At 43.1% G+C, this 26,073-nt stretch overlaps 2 protein-coding genes across 7 annotated transcripts in view; both read left to right on the forward strand.

Annotated features, from left to right (window-relative positions):
* LOC112442293 (chemokine-like factor) overlaps positions 1 to 2,424 on the forward strand; it is a 34,121-nt gene extending 31,697 nt beyond the window's left edge. For 4 of the 5 annotated variants that reach the window (XM_059877441.1, XM_059877443.1, XM_024978969.2 and 1 more), the window contains 2 exons: positions 108 to 206; positions 2,064 to 2,424. In XM_059877441.1, the coding sequence (XP_059733424.1) occupies positions 108 to 206; positions 2,064 to 2,321 (357 nt within the window). In that variant the 3' untranslated portion in view covers positions 2,322 to 2,424. The remainder of the gene's footprint in view (positions 1 to 107; positions 207 to 2,063) is intronic. The other variant, XM_059877442.1, reaches the window with a different exon arrangement.
* A 334-nt stretch (positions 2,425 to 2,758) lies between these two features.
* On the forward strand, positions 2,759 to 25,366 carry CMTM2 (CKLF like MARVEL transmembrane domain containing 2). 2 transcript variants are annotated; one of them, XM_059876741.1, is made up of 5 exons: positions 2,759 to 3,130; positions 3,261 to 3,419; positions 5,063 to 5,119; positions 24,388 to 24,489; positions 24,977 to 25,366. In XM_059876741.1, exons 1-5 carry the CDS (start codon positions 2,921 to 2,923, stop codon positions 25,205 to 25,207), a joined length of 759 nt encoding a protein of 252 aa, XP_059732724.1. In that variant the 5' UTR covers positions 2,759 to 2,920; the 3' UTR covers positions 25,208 to 25,366. The 2 variants fall into 2 exon arrangements, with proteins under 2 accessions (XP_059732724.1, NP_001069275.1); NM_001075807.1 differs by lacking the exon at positions 5,063 to 5,119 and having other exon boundaries at positions 2,760 to 3,130.
* Positions 25,367 to 26,073: the final 707 nt, after the last annotated feature.

Raw genomic sequence — 26,073 nt, forward strand, 5'->3', positions numbered from 1 at the left:
AAAGTTTTTAAAAGGCATTCATCCTTAGATACGTAACTGACTACTTTAAAGACTTTATGAAATGACATTTTCATGTAAACTTGACAATTTTCAATTCTGTGTCGCAGGATCTTATCAACAGTTTCATTACTGCGGTGTTCCTTTTAATAGTTGCCATCTTGGCGATACAAGAAAAGGAAAGAAGGCATTTGTTCTATATTGGAGGGGTAAGTTGAAGCCTTCATGACTCCATTTAAGATCAGTATTTCAAGATTCTTTGAAAAGGGAAACTAGCAGACCATCATTATTTCATTTATAGAACACCCCCCACCAACCACCCCTGCTCTTTCTTGTGCTGATTTCTTCAGAGACTTGAAGTTGCACAAGCTCTAAGCTCATGAAAATCTTCATTCTAATACTCATTCTCCATATAAGTACAAAAACAAGTCTATGGAAACTTTTCTGAAAATCATACACACTACTTTTTTAAACGTTGCCAAAACGTATTCCAAAAAAAATGATTGTAGAGGAAAAAAAGTGCATTGCCAAAGTGAGCAAGGAAGATATTCCCACACTAGGCTAGGCATCTTCTGTCTTAATCTTTACAACTCTCATTTTTACAGATAAGGGAATGGAGGTTAAATACCTTACCCTGGGTCTCAAGGCTGGGACAAATCCTCATTGTATGAAGAGCACAAGAAATGGCAGATTAAATGCTTAGAAGATAGGAGATGGGGAATAGGGTGGTGAGACTTTGACTCAAGAAGTTAAGTGATGGGAATAGAAATTAATCCAGAAAACAAAAACCAAAAAAACTGTAAGTTCTTCAAATTCATCCTATGATCTGTGAATATTTGTCAATCCCATTGGACTGTGCCAGGCCTGAGCTCAGTGTTGGGGATTGAGTCCTTTCCCACTTAGGGAGCTCAAGATTAGTTACAACAAGACCTACCTAGGAAAAGTTCATGAAAGTAGCCAGGGATTAAGTGACCACAAAGAGAAACTGGCAAGCTATAGTCCGTGGGGTCACAGAATTAGACACGATTTATCCACTCCTCAACAAAGAGAAACATGCGCTTCCCAAGTGGTGCATGTGGTAAAGAACCTGCCTGCCAATGCAGGAGATGTAAGAGATGAGGGTTCCACCCCTGGGTCAGGAAGATCCCCTTAAGGAGCGCTGGCAACCCACTCCAATATTCTTCCCTGGAGAATCTCATGGACTGAGGAGCCTGGTGGGCTACAGTCCATGGGGTTGCACAGAATTGGACAGGACTGAATCGACTTAGCAACCCACACACAGAAAGAGAAACATACAAGGCAGACAGGAACTGAGGAGTACTTGGAATCTTGGGTGTTATAGGCCATGATCCGTATCTGTTAACTCAGCCATCACGCCTTCTCAGGAGTTCCCACCCCCAGGTCTCCATCAATACTTACCTGGAGGGTCGGAACAACCCCACCCCTACCCCAAGCCCCTCAACACAGACACTGGTCTCCCTGCCTCAAGCCCTGTTCACTCTCCATTCATCTTGGAACAAATGGGCTTCCTGAATCTGGAACCTCCCCTCCCCTCTTGATGAAGTCCCAGATCCTGCACCTCCCCAGCCTCAACTCTGCCCCCTCCCTCACCAGCTCCACAGGTCTCAGCCACACCAGATGGAGACCCCATTTGGGTACCTGGAATTCTCTTCCTCCCAGTTTGTCTCTTTGGAAACAACCATCTGCCCTTTCAAATATAGCCCAAGAGTCCTTTCCATCCAGGGGCCTTCTCAGGACTCCACCGCCACCTGGAGCCCCTTAGGATCAGTGCCCTTTTCTCCTCCTAGGGCCTCAGGCCTTAGGCAAGGTCATCCCTGGTGGTAAAGCCCATGTCAAAAAACCCTTTTTCTGGGAATGCCCCAATGGGCTTGCAGCAGCCAAGTGGGCAGACACCAAGGAGATAGTGGAGGGTCAGTGGGGGACAAGGGGCCACCCACAGGCCCCTCCCCACACTCTCCCACACGCCAGGATAAGGAACACAGGTTGCTGCGGAGCTGCAAAATAACCCCATCTTTCCTTCCTGCATCTGGTCTTGTGTCTGCCAGGCCCTATGTCTCACAGCAGCAACCGTGTGTGTCATCGATGCAACTCTGGTCACCAAGACGATGAGGAATAACTTGAAAAAAGCCCTGGGAATCAAAATGATAACCAGTGGACCCTTGGCCCCGGAACCCACCCCACCCACAAGGACACCAACAAGGGGAGGCCCAAACGCACCTACAAGGGCAACTGTGAAGCAACGCAGCCAGTGGCAGCCATCCTCGAAAGCAACCTCGCAGAGGAACCCTGGTGGACGCCTATGAAAAAAAACCCGGCCAACTCCTTCCTCCGGCGGCTCTCGCCGCTGAGCTCTCACGCTGTCACCCATTTCGGCCCACATGTGATCATAAAATCGGGACTGCTAAACCTGTAGTATTTCTGCTTGTTCATGCCGCCTTGCGTAAAAGTCGCGTTACGTTTGCCGGGGTAAACTTACAGCCCTGGGCCGCCTCCAGAGGCCTCGTGAGGTCGAAGTTGCGAGGGGAGTTCAGCGCGGCAGCTGAACTACCACCACCACCTGAGCCGGAGTTGGGGCGGCGGCTTCCGCGCAAGGGGTGGGCGGCCGGGAGATGGAGATGCTAGCGGTGCCCGGAGATGCGCGCGGTGCTCCTGGCGGGTCCCGCCCGCCGGAGGGCGGGGGCCGGGGGCCGGGGGCCAGGGGCGGGTGGAGGGGACTCGCGTGGCGAGACCAGGCGCGTGCCAGGAGGGTGCCAGGCGTTGGCTTTTCGCTCCTCCTCCCTGGCAGTTGGCTGAGCGCGGCCTCTAAGTAGGTCGGTGGGCATCTGGCTCGCGCAAAGGCCGAGCCTGGCCAGGGACGGCAGAAGTTGGGCAGGCCGTGAGAACCTGAGAACTTCACGGTCAGATGGCTGATAAAAAGGGCAAACCCGGGGAAGCTGAAGCGCCACCGCCGCAGAAGGGCGAGAAAGACCCAGAGGAGCCCAAGAAAAAGTCAGAGCAGCCCAAGGATGAAGTGGGAACGAGGAAGGGGTGTCGCCGTTACAAGTGGGAATTCAAGGACAGCAATAAAGAGTTCTGGAGTGTGGGGCACGCTGAGGTCAAGCTCATTAGCTTGGTAAGTTGGGCCTGTATCCCTGGGTGGGAGCGGGATGTCCAAAGATGGGAGGAAGGAGAAGGAGTTGGCTCCCTGGGGCTCCTGTGGCCTGAGCCCTTTGCCATGGCTCAAAGGGCATGTCTCCCGGCAGGCCTGCCTAATAGGTTCGCTGGTAATGTTCACGGGGAGCACTGTACACCCCCTCCTGACACTCATCATCACCATGGAGATATCCATCTTCATCTTCTTCTTCATTATCTACACCTTCGCCATCCAGAGATACCTGCCCTTCATCCTGTGGCCCATTTCTGTAAGTGAGGGGTGGTGGGGAGTGGCTGAGCCTGGTGTGACATCCACGCGTGTATCTTGGCACTTGAAAAGTGACTGAACAAAGAGATACACCTCATCTCTCTTATTGTGTTCCAGGCATGGGCTTAGCACCTTCAGGCAGGGCCAGAGCAGGGGCAGCTGAAGTTAGGTAGAAAAGGCTTCCAAAAAGCTCAGCTTAAGGGTGGAGGGCCCCTTCCCTACCTGGTGGTCAAAGAAAGAAGTCTGCTTTCCTGAAGCTTTGCTCTCCTTGGCAGCAAGGGGGGTGTAGCAGCCAGTGGTTCCTGCCAACCCCTATGCCAGCACACTTGACTGAAAAGATCACTTCAAAGGTACCCTGTCGCCTGAAATCCAAGAAAGAAATCAATCATATAAAATGAGAATTAAAAAGAAAAATCACTTCTAAAGTACCACCAGATCTCCAGTGACTATCCTTGTAAAGGGATGTTAAGCCCAGAAATATGTTCAGCCCAAAGCAATCATTCACTGGAATGGGACTGAGCTGGGCAAGTTACCACTCCCAGACTCTGTTTCTTCATCTGTAACATGAAGACAGTAATAATCTTGTATTAGATTGTTCCTAGAGAGGAAAAATAAAGTGCCTGATGCGAAGACTCATGGAGTTGAACCTTTGCCCATTGGGTAATCGCAAAACTTACCTACCTAACTTCCAACTAACCCAAGGTCCCTTGTTCATTGCTCGATCACAGCATGTCTCTAGAGTCCTATGCTCACTGTTTTCACTCACTTTATACACGAAATGGGTTCAGAATGGCCAAGCAACTTGCCCCCAGGTAATTCAGGTAGTAAGTGGCAGAAAAAGGATTCAAACCCAGCTTTATCAGTGGAGTCCGAGTCCCTAACTGCAATCTGTCCTGCCTACTTATTAAAAGTTTTTAGAGTCCAGGGACCCACAGGTCTGGAGAAAGGAAAAGAGGGCCATATAAGGCTCTTGGGAAAGGGATAAGCAGAGGACACATTTCCAGCCAAAGTCCTTGAGAAGATACTGGTAGTTCCCACAAGATGAAAAATCACTGAACCCTGAAAATCCTCCTGCTGTACTTACATAAAACTATTAGGGGGGAATGTAAACACTATTGATTTAACTGAATGGCTGAGTTGGCAAAAGGAAAAAAAGGGGGAAACACACAGATGCCAGAAATGGGAAACAGGAGCAGGGATCTAATCAGCTGCTTCAGTGTGGGTGGAGATGGCCCGTGAAGTGTTAGCCCAGGAGCTCTGAACATGGATTCTCACATATTCTCAAGTTAAGAGATGCGGCCTTGGTCCTAGGCAAAGTGGAGATTTAGAACCAAGAATCCCACATAAGGCCAGTATCCTGCAAAGATTGTACCCTGAGGGAAAAGACAGAGGAGACACCTTTTCCTTATACAGAGGAACAAGAAAGCATACTCATCTCTACCTAAGTTTTCAGTGAGGAGAAACCAAAAAAGACCTTGAGAAATATGAACCTTGAGCCTACACTTTGTATGTGTGTGTACCTGCTAAGGCACTTCAGTCATGTCTGATTCTGTGTGACCCTATGGACTGTAGCCTGCCAGGCTCCTTTGTTTATGCGATTCTCCATGCAAGAATACTGGAGTGAGTTGCCATGTCCCCCTCCAGGGGATCTTCCTGATCCAGGGATTGAACCCTCATCTCTTATGTCACCGGCATTGGCAGGTGAGTTCTTTACCACTAGCACCACCTGGGAAGCCCTTTGTATACATTTGGTTTAAGTTTTTCCTGCCTTCAGCCTGGAAACCTTCATGAAGTTTAGAAAACACAGTGCCTGGGAACTGGCATAAAAATCAATCCCAATTTGATAGTATTCTAAAGAAATCCATGGGATTCCTGACAAACAAGTGCAAAATCATAATCAAAGCATAAACAGATATCACAAGACAGGTTACATTCAGTTCAGTCGCCCAGTCATGTCAGACTCTTTGTAACTCCATGGACTGCAACACGCCAGGCCTCCCTGTCCATCACCAACTCCTGGAGCTTACCTACACTCATGTCCATTGAGTCGGTGAAGCCATCCAACCATCTCATCCTCTGTCATCCCCTTCTCCTCCCACCTTCAATCTTTCCTAGCATCAGGGACTTTTCAAATGAGTCAGCTCTTTGCATCAGGTGGCCAAAGTATTGGAGTTTCAGCTTCAACATCAGTCCTTCCAATGAATATTCAGGACTGATCTCCTTTAGGATGAACTGGTTGGATCTCCTTGCAGTCCAAGGGACTCTCAAGAGTCTTCTTCAACACCACAGTTCAAAAGCATCAATTCTTCAGTGCTCAGCTTTCTTTATAGTCCAACTCTCACATCCATACATGACCACTGGAAAAACCATAGCCTTGACTAGATGGACCTTTATTGGCAAAGTAATGTCTCTGCTTTTTAAAATGTTCTCTAGGTTGGTCATAACTTTCCTTCCAAGGAGTAAGCATCTTTTAATTTCTTGGCTGCAATCACCATCTGCAGTGATTTTGGAGCCCAAGAAAATAAAGTCAGCCACTGTTTCCTCGGTTTCCCCATTTAGTTGCCATGAAGTGATGGGACCGGATGCCATGATCTTCGTTTTCTGAATGTTGAGCTTTAAGCCAACTTTTTCTCTGTCCTCTTTCACTCTCATCAAGAGGCTCTTTAGTTCTTCTTCACTTTCTGCCATAAGGGTGGTGTCATCTGCATATCTGAGGTTATTGATATTTCTCCCGGCAATCTTGATTCCAGCTTGTGCTTCATCCAGCCCAGCGTTTCTCATGATGTACTCTGCATATAAGCTAAATAAGCAGGGTGACAATATACAGCCTTGACGTACTCCTTTTCCTATTTGGAACCAGTCTGTTGTTCCATGTCCAGTTCTAACTGTTGCTTCCTGACCTGCATACAGATTTCTCAGGAAGCAGGTCAAGTGGTCTCGTATTCCCATCTCTTGAAGAATTTTCCACAGTTTGTTGTGATCCACACAGTCAAAGGCTTTGGCATAGTCAATAAAGCAGAAATAGATGTTTTTCTGGAACTCTCTTACTTTTCAGATGATCCAGCAGATGTTGGCAATTTGATCTCAGGTTCCTCTGCCTTTTCTAAATCCATCTTGAACATCTGAAAGTTCACAGTTCATGTATTGGTGAAACCTGGCTTGGAGAATTTTGAGCATTACTTCACTAGCGTGTGAGATGAGTACAATTGTGCGGTAGTTTGAGCATTCTTTGGCATTGCCTTTCTTTGGGATTGGAATGAAAACTGACCTTTTCCAGTCCTGTGGCCACTGCTGAGGTTTCCAAATTTGCTGGCATATTGAGTGCAGCACTTTCACAGCATCATCTTTTAGGGTTTGAAATAGCTCAACTGGAACTCCATCATCTCCACTAGCTTTGTTCATAGTGATGCTTCCTAAGGCCCACTTGACTTCATATTCCAGGATGTCTGGCTCTAGGTGAGGGATCACACCATCGTGATTATCTGGGTCATGAAGATCTTTTTTGTACAGTTCTTCTGTGTATTCTTGCCATCTCTTCTTAATATCTTCTGTTAGGTCCATCCCATTTCTGTCCTTTATTGAGCCCATTTTGCATGAAATGTTCCCATTGTATCTCTAGTTTCTTAAAGAGATCTCTAGTCTTTCCTATTCTATTGTTTTCCTCTATTTCTTTGTACTGATCACTGAGGAAGGCCTTTCTTATCTCTCCTTGCTATTCTTTGGAACTCTGCATTCAAATAGGTATATCTTTCCTTTTCTCCTTTGTTTTTCGCTTCTCTTCTTTTCACAGCTATTTGTAAGGCCTCCTCAGACAGCCATTTTGCTTTTTTGCATTTCTTTTTCTTGGGGATGGTCTTGATCCCTGTCTCCTGTACAATGTCATGAACCTCTGTCCATAGTTCATCAGGCACTCTGTCTATCAGGTCTAGTCCTTTAAATCTATTTCTCACTTCTACTGTATAATCATAAGGGATTTGATTTAGGTCATACCTGAATGGTCTAGTGGTTTTCCCTACTTTCTTCAATGTAAGTCTGCATTTGGCAATAAGGAGTTCATGATCTGAGCCACAGTCAGCTCCCAGCCTTGTTTTGCTGACTGTATAGAGCTTCTCCATCTTTGGCTGCAAAGAATATAATCAGTCTGATTTCAGTATTGGCCATCTGGTGATGTCTGTGTGTAGAGTCTTATCTTGTGTTGTTGGAAGAAGGTGTTTGCTATGACCAGTGCCTTCTCTTGGCAAAACTCTATTACCTTTGCCCTGCTTCATTCTGTACTCCAAGGCCAAATTTGCCTATTACTCCAGGTGTTTCTTTATTTCCTACTTTTGCATTCCAGTCCCCTATAATGAAAAGGGTGTGTGTGTGGGGGGGGGCAATCAAAAATGAATTCACAGTTCAAAACTACAAAACTCATGACTAAGAATCAAGAACCAGCAAAAATAACAAATGGGAGGATTGGAACCCTTAGAATATGAGATAATAAAAGAACTGTCTGAAAATAATTTATAATACATTTAAATTATAAATAGAAGGCAATGGCACCCCACTCCGGTACTCTTGCCTGGAAAATCCCATGGACAGAGGAGCCTGGTAGGCTGCAGTCCATGGGGTCGCTAAGAGTCGGAACCCGACTGAGCGACTTCACTTTCACTTTTCACTTTCATGCATTGGAGGAGGAAATGGCAACCCACTCCAGTGTTCTTGCCTAGAGAATCCCAGGGACAGCGGGGCCTGGTGGGCTGCCGTCTATGGGGTTGCACAGAGTCGGACACGACTGAAGCGACTTAGCAGCAGTAAATTATAAATACATAAATAAAAGCCTGAAGAAAAGAATAAGATATTAAGAGGTCAGAATAGACAGATTTTTTAAAAATTACAAGATATAATGTCTAGAACCTGAACATATGGTTATAGAAATAAAAATGTCAATAAATTGGTTAAAAATATATTAGACAAAAGCTGGGGAAGCAATGAGCCTAAGAATGTGGGAAAATTACCCAGAATATATTACTGATGGATAAAGAGAGGAAAATATGAAGAGAGAAGTTGAAACATAGAATATGGAATGAGAAAGTCCATCATAAACCTAATAGGAATTCCAGAAGGAGACACACAAGAGAATAGAGAATATTCAAAGTGATAGTAACTGAGACCCCTCCAGATTTAATGAGTGACATCACTAAAATTGGCAGAGTAGGACTTTCCCTGGAAGTCCAGTGATTGACTTTGCACTTCCAATGCAGGGGGTGCAGGTTCAATCCCCTGAGATCCCACATGCTGTGCAGCCAAAAAAAACCAAACGGACAGAGTAGGGAATTCCAAATCTCTGTCCTTCCACTACAGCAATGATTAGGCTTTCAAAAACTGTCAGAACCAACTTTTTCAGAGCTCTGAAATCTAATTAAAAACAAAATGCTTAATGGAGAAAGAAGTTATTGAATTTGGGTAAGAGAATTTTGTAGCCTTATAACTTAACCTGCCTGCCATCCCTCAATCCCCAGCTTGTCAGTGGACATGAAGATAGCCCACATTCCTGACCATATTCCTTGCTGGTGGCAGAGGGAACAATACAAATCTTGCTCCCAAAGAATTAAGTTGTGTGCTTGACCTATCTGGTGGCTCTCTGAAGGACTGGCCAGGGATTTGCCTTTGTGTCACCTGCCTCAGAGTTTTCTCAAGGCTGAAGCAGCCTCCTAGATAACATTTGTTAATAGCATTTAAAGGCATATGTACTAATATAAACCTGGGGCAAGGTTTTCCAAGAAGTAGACAGATCAGAAGTTTGGGAAGGAGATGCATGGGAGAAATAAGAGCTTTGAAAAGCCTCCACCTCTACCAGGTAATCTAGGACAGCACATGCCCAGAAAAAAAAAAAAAAGAAGAACTAAGCTTTCGTCTTTGCCTGACCTTTAGGCTCTACACAAGCGGCAAGTAAAAACTAAGAGATCTAAACAGCTTGGAGAGATATTAAAGGAGTGCCCTAATATAAAGCCAATTTGCAAAGACTTGTTTGTTTCCAATATTTAAGGAAATACCCATCAAATAATCTCCTGATTATTAAGCTGATGAAAGACAAAGACATCGGTGGCCACACAAGAGAAAGAATACAATCTTTTAAAACATAGTTTAGGAAAAAACATTAAACATACAAATGACTTTTAACTCACAACAAACAGCAGCAACAAACTCTAGAGGCAATATGGTTTCCAGAGTAACTATATTATTATATTCAAAATGCACAGTTTTCAAAGAATTATAAGGCATGCAAAAAAAGTTTGGCCCATTCACAGAAAATATATATATATATTAATAGAGACTGCTGTTGAAGAAACCTAGATATTGGTCTTACTAGACAAAGACTTTAAATGTCTTTAAAATGCTCAAGGAACTAAAGGAAACCAAGAGAACAATCATGGGCCAAATATATAATGTCAGTAAAGAGAAGTTTAAAAAGAAACCAGATAGAAATTCTGGAGCTGAAAACTAATATAACTGAAGTGAAAAATTCACTAGAGCTTTTTAAACAGCAGATTTGAACAGGCAGAAGAATGAATCAGTGAGCCTGAAGACAGGTCAATTGAGACCATTCAGTTTGAGAAACAGAAAAAAGAATGAAGAAAAAATGAACAGAGTCTAACAGACCCATGGGACACCATCAAGCATACTAACATAGGCAGAGTCCCAAAAGGGGAAAAACGAGAGAAAGGGACAGAAAGAATATTCAAAGAAATAATGCCAAAATCTTTCCAAATTTGGTAAAAGATAGGAATCTATGCATCCAAAAGGAGCCAAGTAGGATAAACTCAAAGTGATCCACTCTGAGACACATTATAATCAAACTGTCTAAAGATGAAGACAGGAGAAAGTCTTGAAAGTTATGAGAGAAGTAACTCATCTTGTACGAGGGACCCTTAATAAGATTAACAACTAATTTCTCATCAGACACCATGGAGACCTGAGGGAGTGGAATGATGTATTTACAGTCCTTAAAGGGGGTAAGAAAAAAAAAAAACTATCCACCAAAAATTCCATCTTTTAAATGTGCTATCTGTTATGGGTTGAATTATGTACCCCCCAAATATGGTGATGTCTTAACTCCCGGTTCCTGTGAACATGATTTCATTATTTCCAAACATTATTTCCAAATAAGGTCCTTGCCGATGGTCAAATAAAGATGAGGTTATCAGAGTGGACCTAATCCAATATGACTAGTGTCTTTGTAAAAGGGAGGAACTTGGACACAGATACAGATATAAACAGAAAGAAGACAATGTGAAGAGACACAGGAAGAAGATAGGAAGACAAGACAAGACAAGGAATGCCTCAAGCTATAAGAAGCTGGAGGAGAAGCCCAAAACAGATAATTACTCAAGCATCTTTAGAGGAAGCAGGGTCCTGCATACCTGTCTATTTCAGATTTCTGGCTTCCACAGCTGAAACATTAAATTTATGTTGTTCTAACCCATGTAGGTAGTAGTACTCTGTTTTTGCAACCTCAAGAAATGAATACAATAACCTTCAAATTTGAAGTTGCCCTTCAAAAATTACCATTCAGAAATGAAGGAGAACCTTTAAAAATAAATAGAAACGAAGGAGAAATGATGATATTACCATGTAAACAAAAATTGATGGAATTTGTTGCTGATATACCTGCTCTACAAGAAATGCTTCAGGCCAAAATGAAAGGACACCAGACAATAATTTGAAGCCATAAAATAACACCAGTAAAGGTAACTACATAGGAAATATAAAAGCCAGTATTCTTGTATTTTGGGTTTGTAACTCTTCTTTCTTTTCTGATATGATTTGAAAAACAAATGCATAAAACCATTTAAATCTATGTTAATGGACCACAATGTATAAAGATACAATTTGTGACAATAATAATGAGTTTCTGTGTACTACTGAAGCTCAGCTGGTATCAATGCAAATGAGATTGTTATAAATTTAAGATACCAATAATAATCCCAAGGTGACCACTAAGGAATTAACTAAAATATATAGACATAAAGGAAATAAGAGAATAAAATTGGCACATTTCAAAAAAGTAAATACAAAATAAAGCAATAATGGAGACACTGAGGAACAAAGAAATATGAAATATAGAGAATAAATAGCAAAATTACAGAAATAAGTCATCAATAACTCTTGAGAGTCCCTTGGACTGCAAGGAGATCCAACCAGTCCATCCTAAAGGAGACCAGTCCTGGGTGTTCATTGGAAGGACTGATGCTGAGGCTGAAACTCCAATACTTTGGCCACCTCATGCAAAGAGTTGACTCATTGGAAAAGACCCTGATGCTGGGAAGGATTGGGGGCAGGAGGAGAAGGGGACAACAAAGGATGAGATGGCTGGATGGCATCACTGACTCGATGGACATGAGTCTGGGTGAACTCCAGGAGTTGGTGATGGACAGGGAGGCCTGGCGTGCTGTGATTCATGGGGTCACAAAGAGTCAAACATGACTGAGCAACTGAACTGAACTGAATTACTTTAAGTGTTCATAGATTAAACTCTTCAGTTGAAAAGTAAAGATTATCAGAATAGATTATATTAAAAAAAAATGTAATTCTACTATATGAGGATCACAGGAGAATTCCTTTAAATCCAAATATACAAATAGGTTGAAAGTGAAAATGGAAAAAGATACTCTATGAAAAGAATAACCAAAAAAAAACTGAGTGGCATATTAATATTAGATTTAATGAGAGACATGAATTCTCAAAGAGGGACCAAGAAGAATAAATAAAAATAAAGCCATACCTAGACATGTCATAGAGGCACAGCTGATCATCAGAGGCAAAGAAAAAAGCAAATCAAACCAACAGAAAAGACAATTTACCTTAAAAAAGACAGCTCAAACTATTAGACTAACTTCATATTTTTCAACAGCAACAAAAGTGGCCAAAAAGCAATGGAATAATTTCTTTAAGAGACTGAGGTGAAAAGAGTAAAAGACACAATTAGAATGAGGAAAAAATGTTTCCCTTTCATTGACCCTCACTGAAGGATCTAGTAAAAAACTTCAGGAAGAATGAAATTACACCCAAAAGAAATGTTTGCAGTGTAAAAAAGGAACAGTAAACAAATAACCTAGTAAGCTTGTGGATTGACTTTAAACATTTTGACCAAGGTTGCTTGGTTTTTAAGAACTTATTAATAGCTTTATCAGAGAGAACACTAAACCAAGGTGGATCTAAAGTAGCAGCAACACAATAACATGTAAGTCTATAGTGGTGGCAGATGATAAACGAAAGTCCTTTATTGGGAGTAGCGGTAGACTTGGTAATAATATTAATATTAACATATTGCTATGCTAAGTCACTTCAGTCATGTCCAACTCTGTGTGACCCCATAGACGGCAGCCCACCAGGCTCCCCGTCCCTGGGATTCTCCAGGCAAGAACACTGGAGTAGGCTGCCATTTCCCTCTCCAGTGCATGAAAGTGGAAAGTGAAGTGAAGTTGCTCAGTCATGTCCGACTCCTAGCGACCCCATGGACTGCAGCCTACCAGGCTCCTCCGTCCATGGGATTTTCCAGGCCAGAGTACTGGAGTGGGGTGCCATTGCCTTCTCCATTAACATATTAAAACATAATATTATTTTGCTAAAGAATAGAATTCCAGGATATATGTGTATGTGTGTGTTAAGTCGCTTCAGTAGTGTCCGACTCTTTGCAACCCCATGGACTGTAGCCTTCCAGGTTCCTCTGTCTATGGGATTTCCCAGGCAAGAATACTGGAGTGGATAGCCATTCCCTTCTCCAGGGGATTTTCCCTGACTCAGGGAGAGAACCTGGGTCTCCTACATTGCAGGTCAGATTCTTTACCATTTGAGCCACCAGGGAAGCTGCAGAATCCCGGGATATATAACATCCAACCTGTTGAAACGAAAGGGTAAAAAGAGAATCGAGGGACATGACTCAATAGAAGGTAAAAAGGGGAAAATAAAAAGGAATGTGTTCAGTTCAGTTCAGTTGCTCAGTTGTGTCTGACTCTTTGCAACCTCATTAACCACAGCACGCCAGGCCTCCCTGTCCATCATCAACTCCCAGAGTTCACTCAGACTCATGTCCATCAAGTCGGTGATGCCATCTAGCCATTTCATCCTCTGTCATCTCCTTCTCCTCCTGCCCCCGATCCCTCCCAGCATCAGGGTCTTTTCCAGTGAGTCAGCACTTTGCATGAGGTGGCCAAAGTACTGGAGTTTCAGCTTTAGCATCATTCCTTCCAAAGAAATCCCAGGGCTGATCTCCTTTAGAATGGACTGGTTGGATCTCCTTGCAGTCCAAGGGACTCTTAAGCGTTCTCCAACACCACAGTTCAAAAGCATCAATTCTTCGGCGCTCAGCTTTCTTCACAGTCCAGCTCTCACATCCATACATGACCACTGGAAAAACCATAGCCTTTGCTAGACGGACCTTTGTTGGCAAAGTAATGTCTCTGCTTTTGAATATGCTATCTATGTTGGTCATAACTTTCCTTCCAAGGAGTAAGCGTCTTTTAATTTCATGGCTGCAGTCACCATCTGCAGTGAATTTGGAATGTGTATTATATGTTAAATAGAAAAAAATAAAATGGTGGACGTGCATCCAAATATATCATAAATGATGGCAAATATAAATGGACTATATCATTCATTTAAAAGAGAAAGGACCCTAAGAATAGATTTTTTACATCCAACAATGTACAAGGCATGTGGAGAAAGGTTGTAAGAGATAGAAAAAAATTAGAGGAAAATACTAACTAAAAAAAAGCTAATGTAACTTTACCATTGTAGTAAACAAATTTTATGTTTTAAAAACTAAGTATGTCAAGAGGATCACTACATATAGCAATTCTGAACTTGTATGTACCTAACAATGCCTGTGTGCTCACTCAGTCATATCTGACTCCGTGACCCTATGGACTGTAAGCCCACCAGACTCCTCTGTCCATGAGATTTTTCTGGCAAGAATACTGGAGGAGGTTGCCATTTCCTCCTGCAAGGGATCTTTCCAACCCAGGGATCAAACCCACACCATCTTTTGCACTGTGTTCTGCGTTGAGACGTTGTCTTCTGTCTTTAGCGCTGAGCCACTGGGAAAGCCCGTATACCTAACAATATAGCTCCCTAAACATAAAAGACAAAAATGAACTTAATTATAACCATAGTGGGAGATTTTAACATGTCTCCTTCAGTAATTGATAGCTTGATCCACTGCTATATATATCAATAGGACATATAGAACCCTACACCCCAGAGTAACAGGCTATACATTCTTTCAAGCGTACTTGGAACAATCACAAAAGTTATCCTCAATGACACCACAATGCAAAAATAAACAAATAACAAGGAACTGATATGATATAGACCACATTCTCTAACTTCAATGCAATATAATTAGAAATAAATCAGTAAAATTTAAATCTTTATGTATTTGGGGGAAATTTAATGGTTTTCCCCAAACACATAGGGATTTAGTTACATGTAGTATTAGCAAATACTATCTGTAGAATGCAGTTAAGCAATCCAAATTCAAGTCTATATACTGAGAAAAGAACAATGAAAATTAACAATTCACATATCTATATGTGACAAGACAAACCAAAAAAGAATTATAAAGGCAGTGTCAAAGAGCTAAAATTAATGAAATAGGAAACAAAGGTCCTATTATTAGTGAGGACTAATAAAACCAAAATCTATTTCTTTGAAAAGACTAATAAAGGAGATAAACCATAAACCTCAAGAAAAAAAGAGGACAAAGAAAAATATTAGTATAAAGAAGAGGTTTTAAAGATCATAGGGAAAATATGAACCTTTATGCCAATAAATTGGAATATAGAGTTAATTTCTCAGAAAATATATGATGTATGTCGTGGTCCAGGTGCGGGTTGGAAAAGAATTTCCAGACATGAGACAGAATGAGAGGGAATGGGGAGGGAGGTGGGAGGAGGGTTCAGGATGGAGATCACGTGTACACCTGTGGGGGATTCATGTTGATGTATGGCAAAACCAATACCATATTGTAAAGTAATTAGCCTCCAATTAAAGTAAATAAATTTATATTTAAAAAATAAATAAAATAAAAGATTTAAAAAAAATTTATTAGAGTGGGAGATGCTGTTAGAACAGTGGACCAGCTCAAGGGAGAACCGACATTGAACAGGAATCCTTAGTCCACTTTTATACCCAGGGTACCAGGAGTGGGATAGGGGTCTTGCGGGTCATTTGCTGATTGGATGAGGCACGTATACTGGTGGAGTAAGAGTAAGGTAAATACCTTCTCCATGTGTGGGATAGGAGGGGAGACAGGTTACACTGCTCAGGAGGACCTGAAATCCGTTAATAGTTACAACATGGGGGAGGGAAGGACGATAAGAGTCTGGTTTTTCCGTTCCTGCGTTCCAAGACCCTCCTTGGTTTTAGATAAAACCAAGCAGATGCTCTTTGGTCCTTGGGTCACCACAGTGTACAAAAATTGACTCAAAAAGAAATAGAAAAATAGGTCATAAAGCAATTCACCCCTGTTTTCATCTGGCACTTATTAAATCTTTTGATTTATGTGGAATCGTTTGGCAGATGGTGTGAACCATGGCTCCAGCTTGGTATCCTGATGGCTTGCCAACTATTTCACCCTGTCACTCAGTTTATTCATTTACTGAACAGTACAACTTGCCCCTCTGCTGATTTGAAATGGCATTTTTGTTAAATGCTAAAATCCCATATGAGGGACTTCCTTTGGTGGTCCAGTGGTTAAGAATCCATGCTTCCACTGCAGGGTGCATGGTTTTGATCTTGTCAGAGAACTAAGATCCTGTATGCCACATGTAGCCAAAAATAAATTTTTTAAATCCCATATGCAGTTGATTTCTAGACTTCATATTCAGTTCCACTGGTCTGTCCCTTTTTTCTCTTTAAAAAATGGGGGGGGGGGGGAGGTTTATAATATATTGTACCATCTGGTAAGGCTTTGATCTTAAAACCAGACATGATAAAGAAAGTAAACTATAGGCATATATTATTTGAGTATAGCAATAAAAATTCTCAATAAAACACTAGCAAACTAAATCAAGCAATACATAAGCAAGTAGTGCACCATGACATCATGACCAAGCAGGGCGTCTGCCAGGAATATAAAGGTGGTTTCATCTCAAAGTTCTGTTAACATAATTCACCATCTTTGATTTAAAGGAGAAAACCATTTAATCATCTCATAAGCTGCAGAAAAATTATTGAGTAATATTCAACACTACTTTTTGAAAGCCACTTAGTAAACCAGGAAAAAGGGGAACTTCCTTAACTTAATAATAAATACCTACCCAAGCCTAAAATGAACGTTGTATTTCATGGTGAAACCTTAGAAGCACTTCCTTAGAGATGCCTACTATCCCCACTTCTATTCAACATTGTGCTGAAGATCTTAGTACAATATGACAAGAAGAACAAATGGTATATGAATTGGGAAGGAGAAAAAAACTAGCATTACTCACTGATAATATGATTCTCTAAACTGAAAATCCAGGAGAAGGCAATGGCACCTCATTCCAGTACTCTTGCTTGGAAAATCCCATGGACGGAGGAGCCTGGAAGGCTGCAGTCCATGGGGTCGCTAAGAATTGGCACGACCAAGCGACTTTCACTTTTCACTTTCATGCATTGGAGAAGGAAATGGCAACCCACTCCAGTGTTCTTGCCTGAAGAATCCCAGAGACAGGGGAGCCTGGTGGGCTGCCGTCTATGGGGTCACACAGAGTCGGACAGGACTGAAGCGACTTAAATAAGAAGACACTGAAAATCCAAGAGACTCAAATTACTAGAACTGATTGAGTTCCACAAGGTAATCAGAAACAAATAGTGTTCCTGAATACCAGCAACAAATAATGAGAAAATGTGGTTTTTCAAAGAAAGCATTTAAAGCAGTAACAGAAACTATGGGTGTCTGAGAATAATAAACCCGTTCAAAGACTGTAAAACTTCATGTGGAGATAACAACATTTTGTTACTGGACATAACAAAAAAAATCTAAGTAAGAGAAGAAATATACCACAGTCACAGATGTGAAGAGTTACTCTCATAAAGATGTCAATTTCATTCCAAAGCAGTGTCCACATTAAATGAAATTTCAACCTAACAGAGGTTGTTTGTGGAACTTTTCAAGATGATTCTTATGGAAGAATAAAGAGAATTACAAGGATGGACCCACCCAAGGAGATATTGGAGTAAAGCTTTGGTACTAGCTCAGGGGTTGACAAAAAGACTAACCAAATTGTAATGGATTGAATGTATGTGTACCCCAAAAATTCTAATGCTAAAATCCTAATCCTCAATGTGCCTATACTTGCAGATGGGGCCTTCAGAGTGGTAATTAAGATTAAATGAGGGGCTTCCCTGATGGCTCAGTGGTAAAGAATCTGCCTGCCAATACAGGAGACCCAGGTTTGATCCCTGGTCTGGGAAGATCCCATATGCTGCAGAGCAAATAAACCTGTGCACAAGAACTATTGATCCTGTGCTCTAGAGTCCACGAGCCACAATTACTGAGTCCACGTGCTGCAACTACTGAAGCCCACGTGCCCTAGAGCTCCACAACAAGAGAAGCCATCACAATGAAAGCCCACGCATCACAACTAGGGAGAGTAGCCCCCACTCACTGCAACTAGAGAAAAGCCCACGCAGCAATGAAGACTCAGCAGAGCCAAAAATAAATGTCAGTCAGTTCAGTCGCTCAGTCATGTCCGACTCTTTGTGACCCCATGAATCACAGCACGCCAGGCCTCCCTGTCCATCACCAACTCCCGGAGTTCACTCAAACTCACATCCATCGAGTCGGTGATGCCATCCAGCCATCTCATCCTCTGTTGTCCCCTTCTCCTCCTGCCCCCAATCCTTCCCAGCATCAGGGTCTTTTCAAATGAGTCAACTCTTCGCATGAGGTGGCCAAAGTACTGGAGTTTCAGCTTTAACATCAGTCCTTCCAATGAACACCCAGGAATGATCTCCTTTAGGATGGACTGGTTGGACCTCCTTGCAGTCCAAGGGACTCTCAAGAGTCTTCTCCAACACCACAGTTCAAAAGCATCAATTCTTCGGCGCTCAGCCTTCTTCACAGTCCAACTCTCACATCCATACATGACCACTGGAAAAACCATAGCCTTGACTAGACAGACCTTTGTTGGCAAAGTATAAAACTATTTTTAAAAAATAGGTTAAATGAGATCCTAAGCATGGAATCCTGATCTGATAGGATTAGTGTCCCTATAAGAAAAGATAACCAAGACCTTGTTTCTTTCCCTTCCTCTCCCCTGCCCTCTTCCCACTTCCTCTCCACCCCTACCTTGCCCACCACAGAAAGGCCACCTGAGAAAATGGTGAAAAGGCAGCCATCTGCAAACCAGGAAGAGTCCTCACCAGAAACTGACTTTGCTAGCACTTTGATCATAGACTTCTAGCCTCTGGAACTGTAGGAAAATAAATGTCTGATGCTTAAGCCACCCAGTCTGTGGCATTTTGTTATATGGCAACATGAGCAGACTAATACAGGTATTAAAAAGAGAGAGAGAGAGAACCCAGAAATATACCTATATACATATGGCAACTTTGCATATGACACAGGTGGCATAACACAGCTGAATGGAGTATTTAATAAATGTTCATTCTTGCCTGGGAAATCCCATGGACAGAGGAGCCTGGCAGGCTGCAGTCCAAGGGATCACAAAGAGTTGGACACAACACGACTGAACACACACGCACTTGGGACCATGAGAAAAAGAGAAAAAACATGTATATCATTAAAATTAAAACTTTTACAAAAGAGGACATCATAAAAATTAAAAAATAAGCCCATAGAAAAATGGGGCAAGGGATATGAATAGACAGGAAACTCCAATGTCTAAAACAAGTTTTTAAAAACACTTCATTGGTAACCAGCGATCTGAAAGGTAAAACAACAGCGTACCATTTCAACTCATCAGATGGGCAAAGAAAAATAAGACTGGTAATCCTAGGCCTTGGCAAGGACATGGGAAACAGGAACCCCTATATGTTTGTGGGCATAAGTGAACACTGACACAGGTATTTTAGAGAAAAGCTTGACAGCACCTCAACAAGGAAAAAATGTTCATCAGAGGCACAGACAAAAGTGTTCACTGCAGGCATATGAAGGCAATGGCAACCCACTCCAGTACTCTTGCCTGGAAAATCCCATGAATGGAGGAGCCTGGTAGACTGCAATCCATGGGGTCGATGGGAGTCGGATACGACTGAGCGTCTTCACTTTCACTTTTCACTTTCATGCATTGGAGAAGGCAATGGCACCCCACTCCAGCACTCTTGCCTGGAAAATCCCATGGATGGAGGTCGCTAAGAGTCGGACACGACTTCACTTTCACTTTCACTTTTCACTTTCATGTATTGGAGAAGGAAATGGCAACCCACTCCAGTGTTCGCGCCTGGAGAATCCCAGGGATGGGGGAGCCTCGTGGGCTTCCATCTATGGGGTCGCACAGAGTTGGACACGACTGAAGCAACTAAGCAGCAGCAGCAAAAGGCAGAAGTACCCTAATGTCTCTAGTTTGGTTTATTCATACATTAGCTAAAATTAATGAATTCAGCCTCATTCATCTCAATCTCATCTATTTCTCAAGATGGGTAAATCTCAAAAATTCAGTTTAAAAAGGACATGCTATAAGATACATCTTTTATTGAAATTTGAAACACAAAATACTATATATTTTTTATGAATATATAATATGATGGTAATCCAAGTCTATGCCCGACCAGTAATGCTGAAGAAGCTGAAGTTGAATGGGTATATGAAGACCTACAAGACCTTTTAGAACTAACACCCAAAAAAGATATCTTTTTCATTATAGGGGACTGGAATGCAAAAGTAGGAAGTCAAGAAACACCTGGAGTAACAGGCAAATTTAGCCTTGGAGTACAGAATGAGCAGGGCCAAAGTAAAAGAGTTTTGCCAAGAGAACGTGCTGGTCATAGCAAACACCCTCTTCCAAAAACACAAGATAAGACTACACATGGACTGCGCCAGATGGTCAACACTGAAATCAGATTGATTATATTTTTTGCAGCCAAAGATGGAGAAGCTCTATACAGTCAGCAAAACAAGGCTGGGAGCTGACTGTGGCTCAGATCATGAACTCCTTATTGCCAAATGCAGACTTACATTGAAAAAAGAAGGGAAAACCACTAGACCATTCAGGTATGATCTATTCAAATCCCTTATGATTATACAGTGGAAGTGGGAAATAGATTTAAGGGACTAGATCTGATAGACAGAGTGATGAACTCTGAACAGAGGTTGATGACATTGTACAGGAGACAAGGAATCAAGACCCTCCCCAAGAAAAAGAAATGCAAAAAAGCAAAATGGCTGTCTGAGGAGGCCTTACAAATAGCTATGAAAAGAAGAGAAGTGAAAAACAAAGGAGAAAAGGAAAGATATACCCATTTGAATGTAGAGTTCCAAAGAATAGCAAAGAGAGATAAGAAAGCCTTCCTCAGTGATCAGTGCAAAGAAATAGAGGAAAACAATAGAATGGGAAAGACTAGAGATCTCTTTAAGAAAATTAGAGATACCAAGGGAACATTTCATGCAAAATGGGCTCAATAAAGGACAGAAATGGTATGGATCTAACAGAAGCAGAAGATATTAAGAAGAGGTGGCGAGAATACACAGAAGAACTGTACAAAAAAGATCTTCATGACCCAGATAATCACGATGGTGTGATCCCTCACCTAGGGCCAGACATCCTGGAATATGAAGTCAAGTGGGCCTTAGGAAGCATCACTATGAACAAAGCTAGTGGAGATGATGGAGTTCCAGTTGAGCTATTTCAAACCCTAAAAGATGATGCTATGAAAGTGCTGCACTCAATATGCCAGCAAATTTGGAAACCTCAGCAGTGGCCACAGGACTGGAAAAGGTCAGTTTTCATTCCAATCCCAAAGAAAGGCAATGCCAAAGAATGCTCAAACTACCGCACAATTGTACTCATCTCACACGCTAGTAAAGCAATGCTCAAAATTCTCCAAGCCAGGTTTCACCAATACATGAACTGTGAACTTTCAGATGTTCAAGATGGATTTAGAAAAGGCAGAGGAACCAGAGATCAAATTGCCAACATCTGCTGGATCATCTGAAAAGTAAGAGAGTTCCAGAAAAACATCTATTTCTGTTTTATTGACTATGCCAAAGCCTTTAACTGTGTGGATCACAACAAACTGTGGAAAATTCTTCAAGAGATGGGAATACGAGACCACTTGACCTGCTTCCTGAGAAATCTGTATGCAGGTCAGGAAGCAACAGTTAGAACTGGACATGGAACAACAGACTGGTTCCAAATAGGAAAATGAATACGTCAAGGCTGTATATTGTCACCCTGCTTATTTAGCTTATATGCAGAGTACATCATGAGAAACGCTGGGCTGGATGAAGCACAAGCTGGAATCAAGATTGCCGGGAGAAATATCAATAACCTCAGATATGCAGATGACACCACCCTTATGGCAGAAAGTGAAGAACTAAAGAACCTCTTCGGAGAAGGCAATGGCACCCCACTCCAGCACTCTTGCCTGGAAAATCCCATGGATGGAGGTCGCTAAGAGTCGGACACGACTTCATTTTCACTTTCACTTTTCACTTTCATGTATTGGAGAAGGAAATGGCAACCCACTCCAGTGTTCGAGCCTGGAGAATCCCAGGGATGGGGGAGCGTGGTGGGCTGCCATCTATGGGGTCGCACAGAGTCAGACACGACTGAAGCGACTTAGCAGCAGCAGCAAAGAGCCTCTTGATGAAAGTCAAAGAGGAGAGTGAAAAAGTTGGCTTAAAGCTCAACATTCAGAAAACTAAGATCATGGCATCGGTCCCATTACTTCATGGCAACTAGATGGGGAAACAGAGGAAACAGTGTCAGACTTTTTTTTCTGGGCTCCAAAATCACTGCAGATGGTGACTGCAGCCAAGAAATTAAAAGACGCTTACTCCTTGGAAGTAAAGTTATGACCAACCTAGACAGCATTTTAAAAAGCAGAGACATTACTTTGTCAACAAAGGTCCATCTAGTCAAGGCTATGGTTTTTCCAGTAGTCATGTATGGATGTGAGAGTTGGACTATAAAGAAAGCTGAGTGCTGAAGAGTTGATGCTTTTGAACAGTGGTGTTGGAGAAGACTCTTAAGAATCCCTTGGACTGCAAGGAGATCCAACCAGTCCATCCTAAAGGAGATCAGTCCTGAATGTTCATTGGAAGGACTGATGTTGAAGCTGAAACTCCAAAACTTTGGCCACCTGATGCAAAGAGCTGACTCATTTGAAAAGACCCTGATGCTGGGAAGGGTTGGGGGCAGGAGAAGAGGGCAACAGAGGATGAGATGGTTGGATGGCATCACCGACTCAATGGATATGAGTCTGGGTAAGCTCCATGAGTTGGTGATGGACAGGGAGGCCTGGCATGCTGCAGTCCATGGAGTCGCTATACGACTGAGTCACTGAACTGAACTGAGCTGAATAGAGAGGAAAATACTGCTATACATCTGGGAAGACTACCCATAGACTTGGAAGTCATGCAAAACGCAGGGACAGGTATGGAATGGTGAGACTGGCTCATCCCACAAAGCTTTTTTGCTTAGGGTTTGTTTTTTTTTTCTTTTTGTTTTGAGGGCCATGAGGCAAATACTGCAAGACATTAACATCTGTTTAATCTCAGTGGATCATGGCCGGTGGAGGTGGGAGCAGGGTTGGGCTGTCCTATAATTTTCTGTATGTTTGCAATGTATTAAAATCCACAACATTGAAGAGGGAAAAAAAAGGCCTGAGACAAGGTGGCCAGGGAAGGACAACCCACAGAAAATGGCATCAGAGAAATCAAGGGGAAAGATGGCACTGCCCAACTCTGCAGGGTCAGCCCCTGCCCACAGGGTTAAAAGGACGCACAAGCTCTGGGCCTCAGGAGTGATGGGGGAGAAAGCCAACTTGCTGTGGCCCTGGTTCGGCCAACTCTGAGTTAAATCTGGCTGTGCCAGGGAGCCACAGTGGGTGGTACTTGAGGGGAAGACAGCATAGGAGGCAGCCCTTTTGCTCAAACTGGCAACATCTGGACCTTGTCAGGATAGGGTCATGGAAACAGATATGGAGCAAGGGCAGGACTGCAGCCACAAGGGGTGGGAAGGAGGGTGGATGATGAGGAAGTGACCTGGCCTTACAAAGGCTCAGGGAAGGAGTGGGCAGAGGGTGAAGACGTCACTGCCAGGCTTCCAGCCGCAGGATCAGAGTCCAACAGAACCTCCTGTGAGCAACCCAGCCCACCCTTTATTCAGAAAGAGGCACTGGCCCGGAGAGTAGAAAGACGTCGTGTGTTGCAAATTTATTTAAGTGAGCATTGGAAGTGGGGAAAAGCATAGCTAAAAACATAGCCACCAAATGTGTGATTTCACAGGATAGCAGCCAAGGCAGCTCATAATGGCAGTTAAGCATCCTGGACTTTGTGTCTCAACTCAGAGTCCAGCAACTCAGAGTCCAGCTGTTGAACTACAGATATGTCCCCCTAACCCACTATACATTCATCTTCCTATATACCTTCCTATATCATCTGACCCTGGTGGCTCAGGTGGTAAAGACTCTGCCTGCAATGCAAGAGACCATCTACAATGCAGGGGATGATGTGGGTTCGATCCCTGGATCAGGAAGATCCCCTGGAGAAGGGCATGGCAATCCACTGTAGTACTCTTGCCTGGGAAATCCCATGGACAGAGGAGCCTGGTGGCCTACAGTCCATGGGGTCTCAGAGTCGGATACCACTGGGCGACTAACACACACACATTTTAGATGTGGCAGAAGTTTGGAAACCATTCCCTTTGGCGGAAGCGCGGCCATTTTAAAAACCATTCCCCTTGGCGGAAGCTAGACCAGCAGGTGTTGAAGGGGCCTCAGCCCTGTTGAGAGCTGACTTATCTCTCCCATGCTTTCAGGATCTTCTCAACGACCTGTTTTGCTGTGGTTTCCTCGTGGGGGCCGCGGTCTTTGCTCTCAGAAGTCGGCAAACAGTGCCAACGAACTACCTTGCCGCTGTGGTGAGTCTTGCACATTGGGCTGTTTATTTGCTCAGAAATCAGCACTTCGGGAGAACAGTTATTTTCCCCGAAGGAAAAGACCCTGTTTTCACAAAATTTTGCCATCCAAGCAAAGTCTGAATGTAAAGTTGGTGTTTCTCGTGGAAAAGCCATTTAAATAAAGATGATGTCCAGGGAGCCCACCTAGCTAATGGTTTCCTCTTCAAAGCAGCCTGCGGACCCCAGAGCAAAGGGCCCCACCCAGGCCGGGTCTGCAGAGAAAAAGAAAATGCGCTGAGGTGACCGACAGAAGGGATGGGGCTCAGCTGAGGAAGCTGAAGCCAGCGAGTGGCGGATAGAGGGGCAAACCGGAAGTCTGTCTGGGATCTGGCAGCGTGAGGGGTTGAGGGGAGGGTTAAGCATCAGCGACTGATCATGGAAGCCAGGAAGGAACTCTGACATTTGGAAGGAAAAGCCCCCAAGTAACGAGGATTCTTTTGTTTCCCAGGTCTTTTTATGTGTGGCCGCCCTTTTTGCTTTAGTCGACGTTTGTCTTCAAAAGAAACACTTCAAAGGCAAGAAGATCAAAAGGAATGTGCTGGTTCCTCCACCACCAAAGGAGCCTGAAAAGCCAGTGGCTGAAGTAAAACCAGTGGATGCAGAGAAAAAAAAAGAGGCAGGAAAACCAAAGGAAGCCAAGGCAAAGGGGGCAGCAGGGGCAAAGGGAGGCAAGAAGTGAGGCGGAGGCACACGTTGTCACAAGTGGCTGGGCGTCTCACCACAGAATGTTTCCATTGTCTGGCCTGTCTTCTCTCTAGAATGGTCTTCTTATCCATTTCAACCACCATCTCTGATTGGAAAAGAAATCTCTTCTTAAATGGGTTTTGAAAACCTTAAAGTTGACGTAATGGTTATTTACATAACTGTTCAACATTCATTCAACAGGAGTAGCCAAACGTTTTGGTATGGAGGGCAAGGCTGGAGGGGGGCCCAAGGATTTGGGGGACCAGAAGTGTGGGTGGCACCCACTGTCCACACAGCCAGCCAGAGTGGCCAAAAGAAAAGCAGAGACTGGAAAACAAAAGGCTGCAGTTTGTTCACAGTGACCTTTTCATGTCACATTTCTATGCATTTCAGGAACAGGGAAAAACAGAATCAACTCTGCAGGGTCTCTGCCCAGAGAGGAAATAGAAAGCAAGAGGCATTGGCAGAAAGTGGTTAAAACCTCTGGAGGTGGTTCTTGCTTTCCCTGTGTCAAAATATTATCAGGCAACACAAGATGGTAAAGCAACTATCCTCAAATTAAAAATAGATTATCAGTAAATCCAGACTAAAAGAAGAATAAGATTGTCAAGGGCAAAATAAAAATAACCTGATTTTTTAGGACTTGAAACTATAACTAAAGCGCAAGTGCCTGGAAGGAGATGAAAATGGCAGAGAAGGACCCTGAGCTCATCTCCCACTAAGAATACATCAAACACACATCTATAGGTGGAGCAGTCCTCACTGAAAACAAGCTGGAGACTGGCAAAAAAGATTCTTCTATAACCAAAGCCGTAGAATAGATCCACACAGTGTTGGCTAGAAGGGAACAGAAGCAATGGG

Source organism: Bos taurus, chromosome 18 (assembly GCF_002263795.3).
Source record: "Bos taurus isolate L1 Dominette 01449 registration number 42190680 breed Hereford chromosome 18, ARS-UCD2.0, whole genome shotgun sequence".
NCBI classification, from domain to species: Eukaryota; Metazoa; Chordata; class Mammalia; order Artiodactyla; family Bovidae; genus Bos; species Bos taurus.

Excerpts from the sequence above, each read along its gene's own strand:
- CMTM2 (XM_059876741.1), top strand. The coding sequence starts at position 2,921 with ATGGCTGATAAAAAGGGCAAACCCGGGGAAGCTGAAGCGCCACCGCCG. Across the intron at positions 3,131-3,260 it reads AGGTCAAGCTCATTAGCTTG|GCCTGCCTAATAGGTTCGCT; the intron begins GTAAGTTGGGCC and ends GTCTCCCGGCAG. Across the intron at positions 3,420-5,062 it reads TCATCCTGTGGCCCATTTCT|GGGATCTTCCTGATCCAGGG; the intron begins GTAAGTGAGGGG and ends GTCCCCCTCCAG.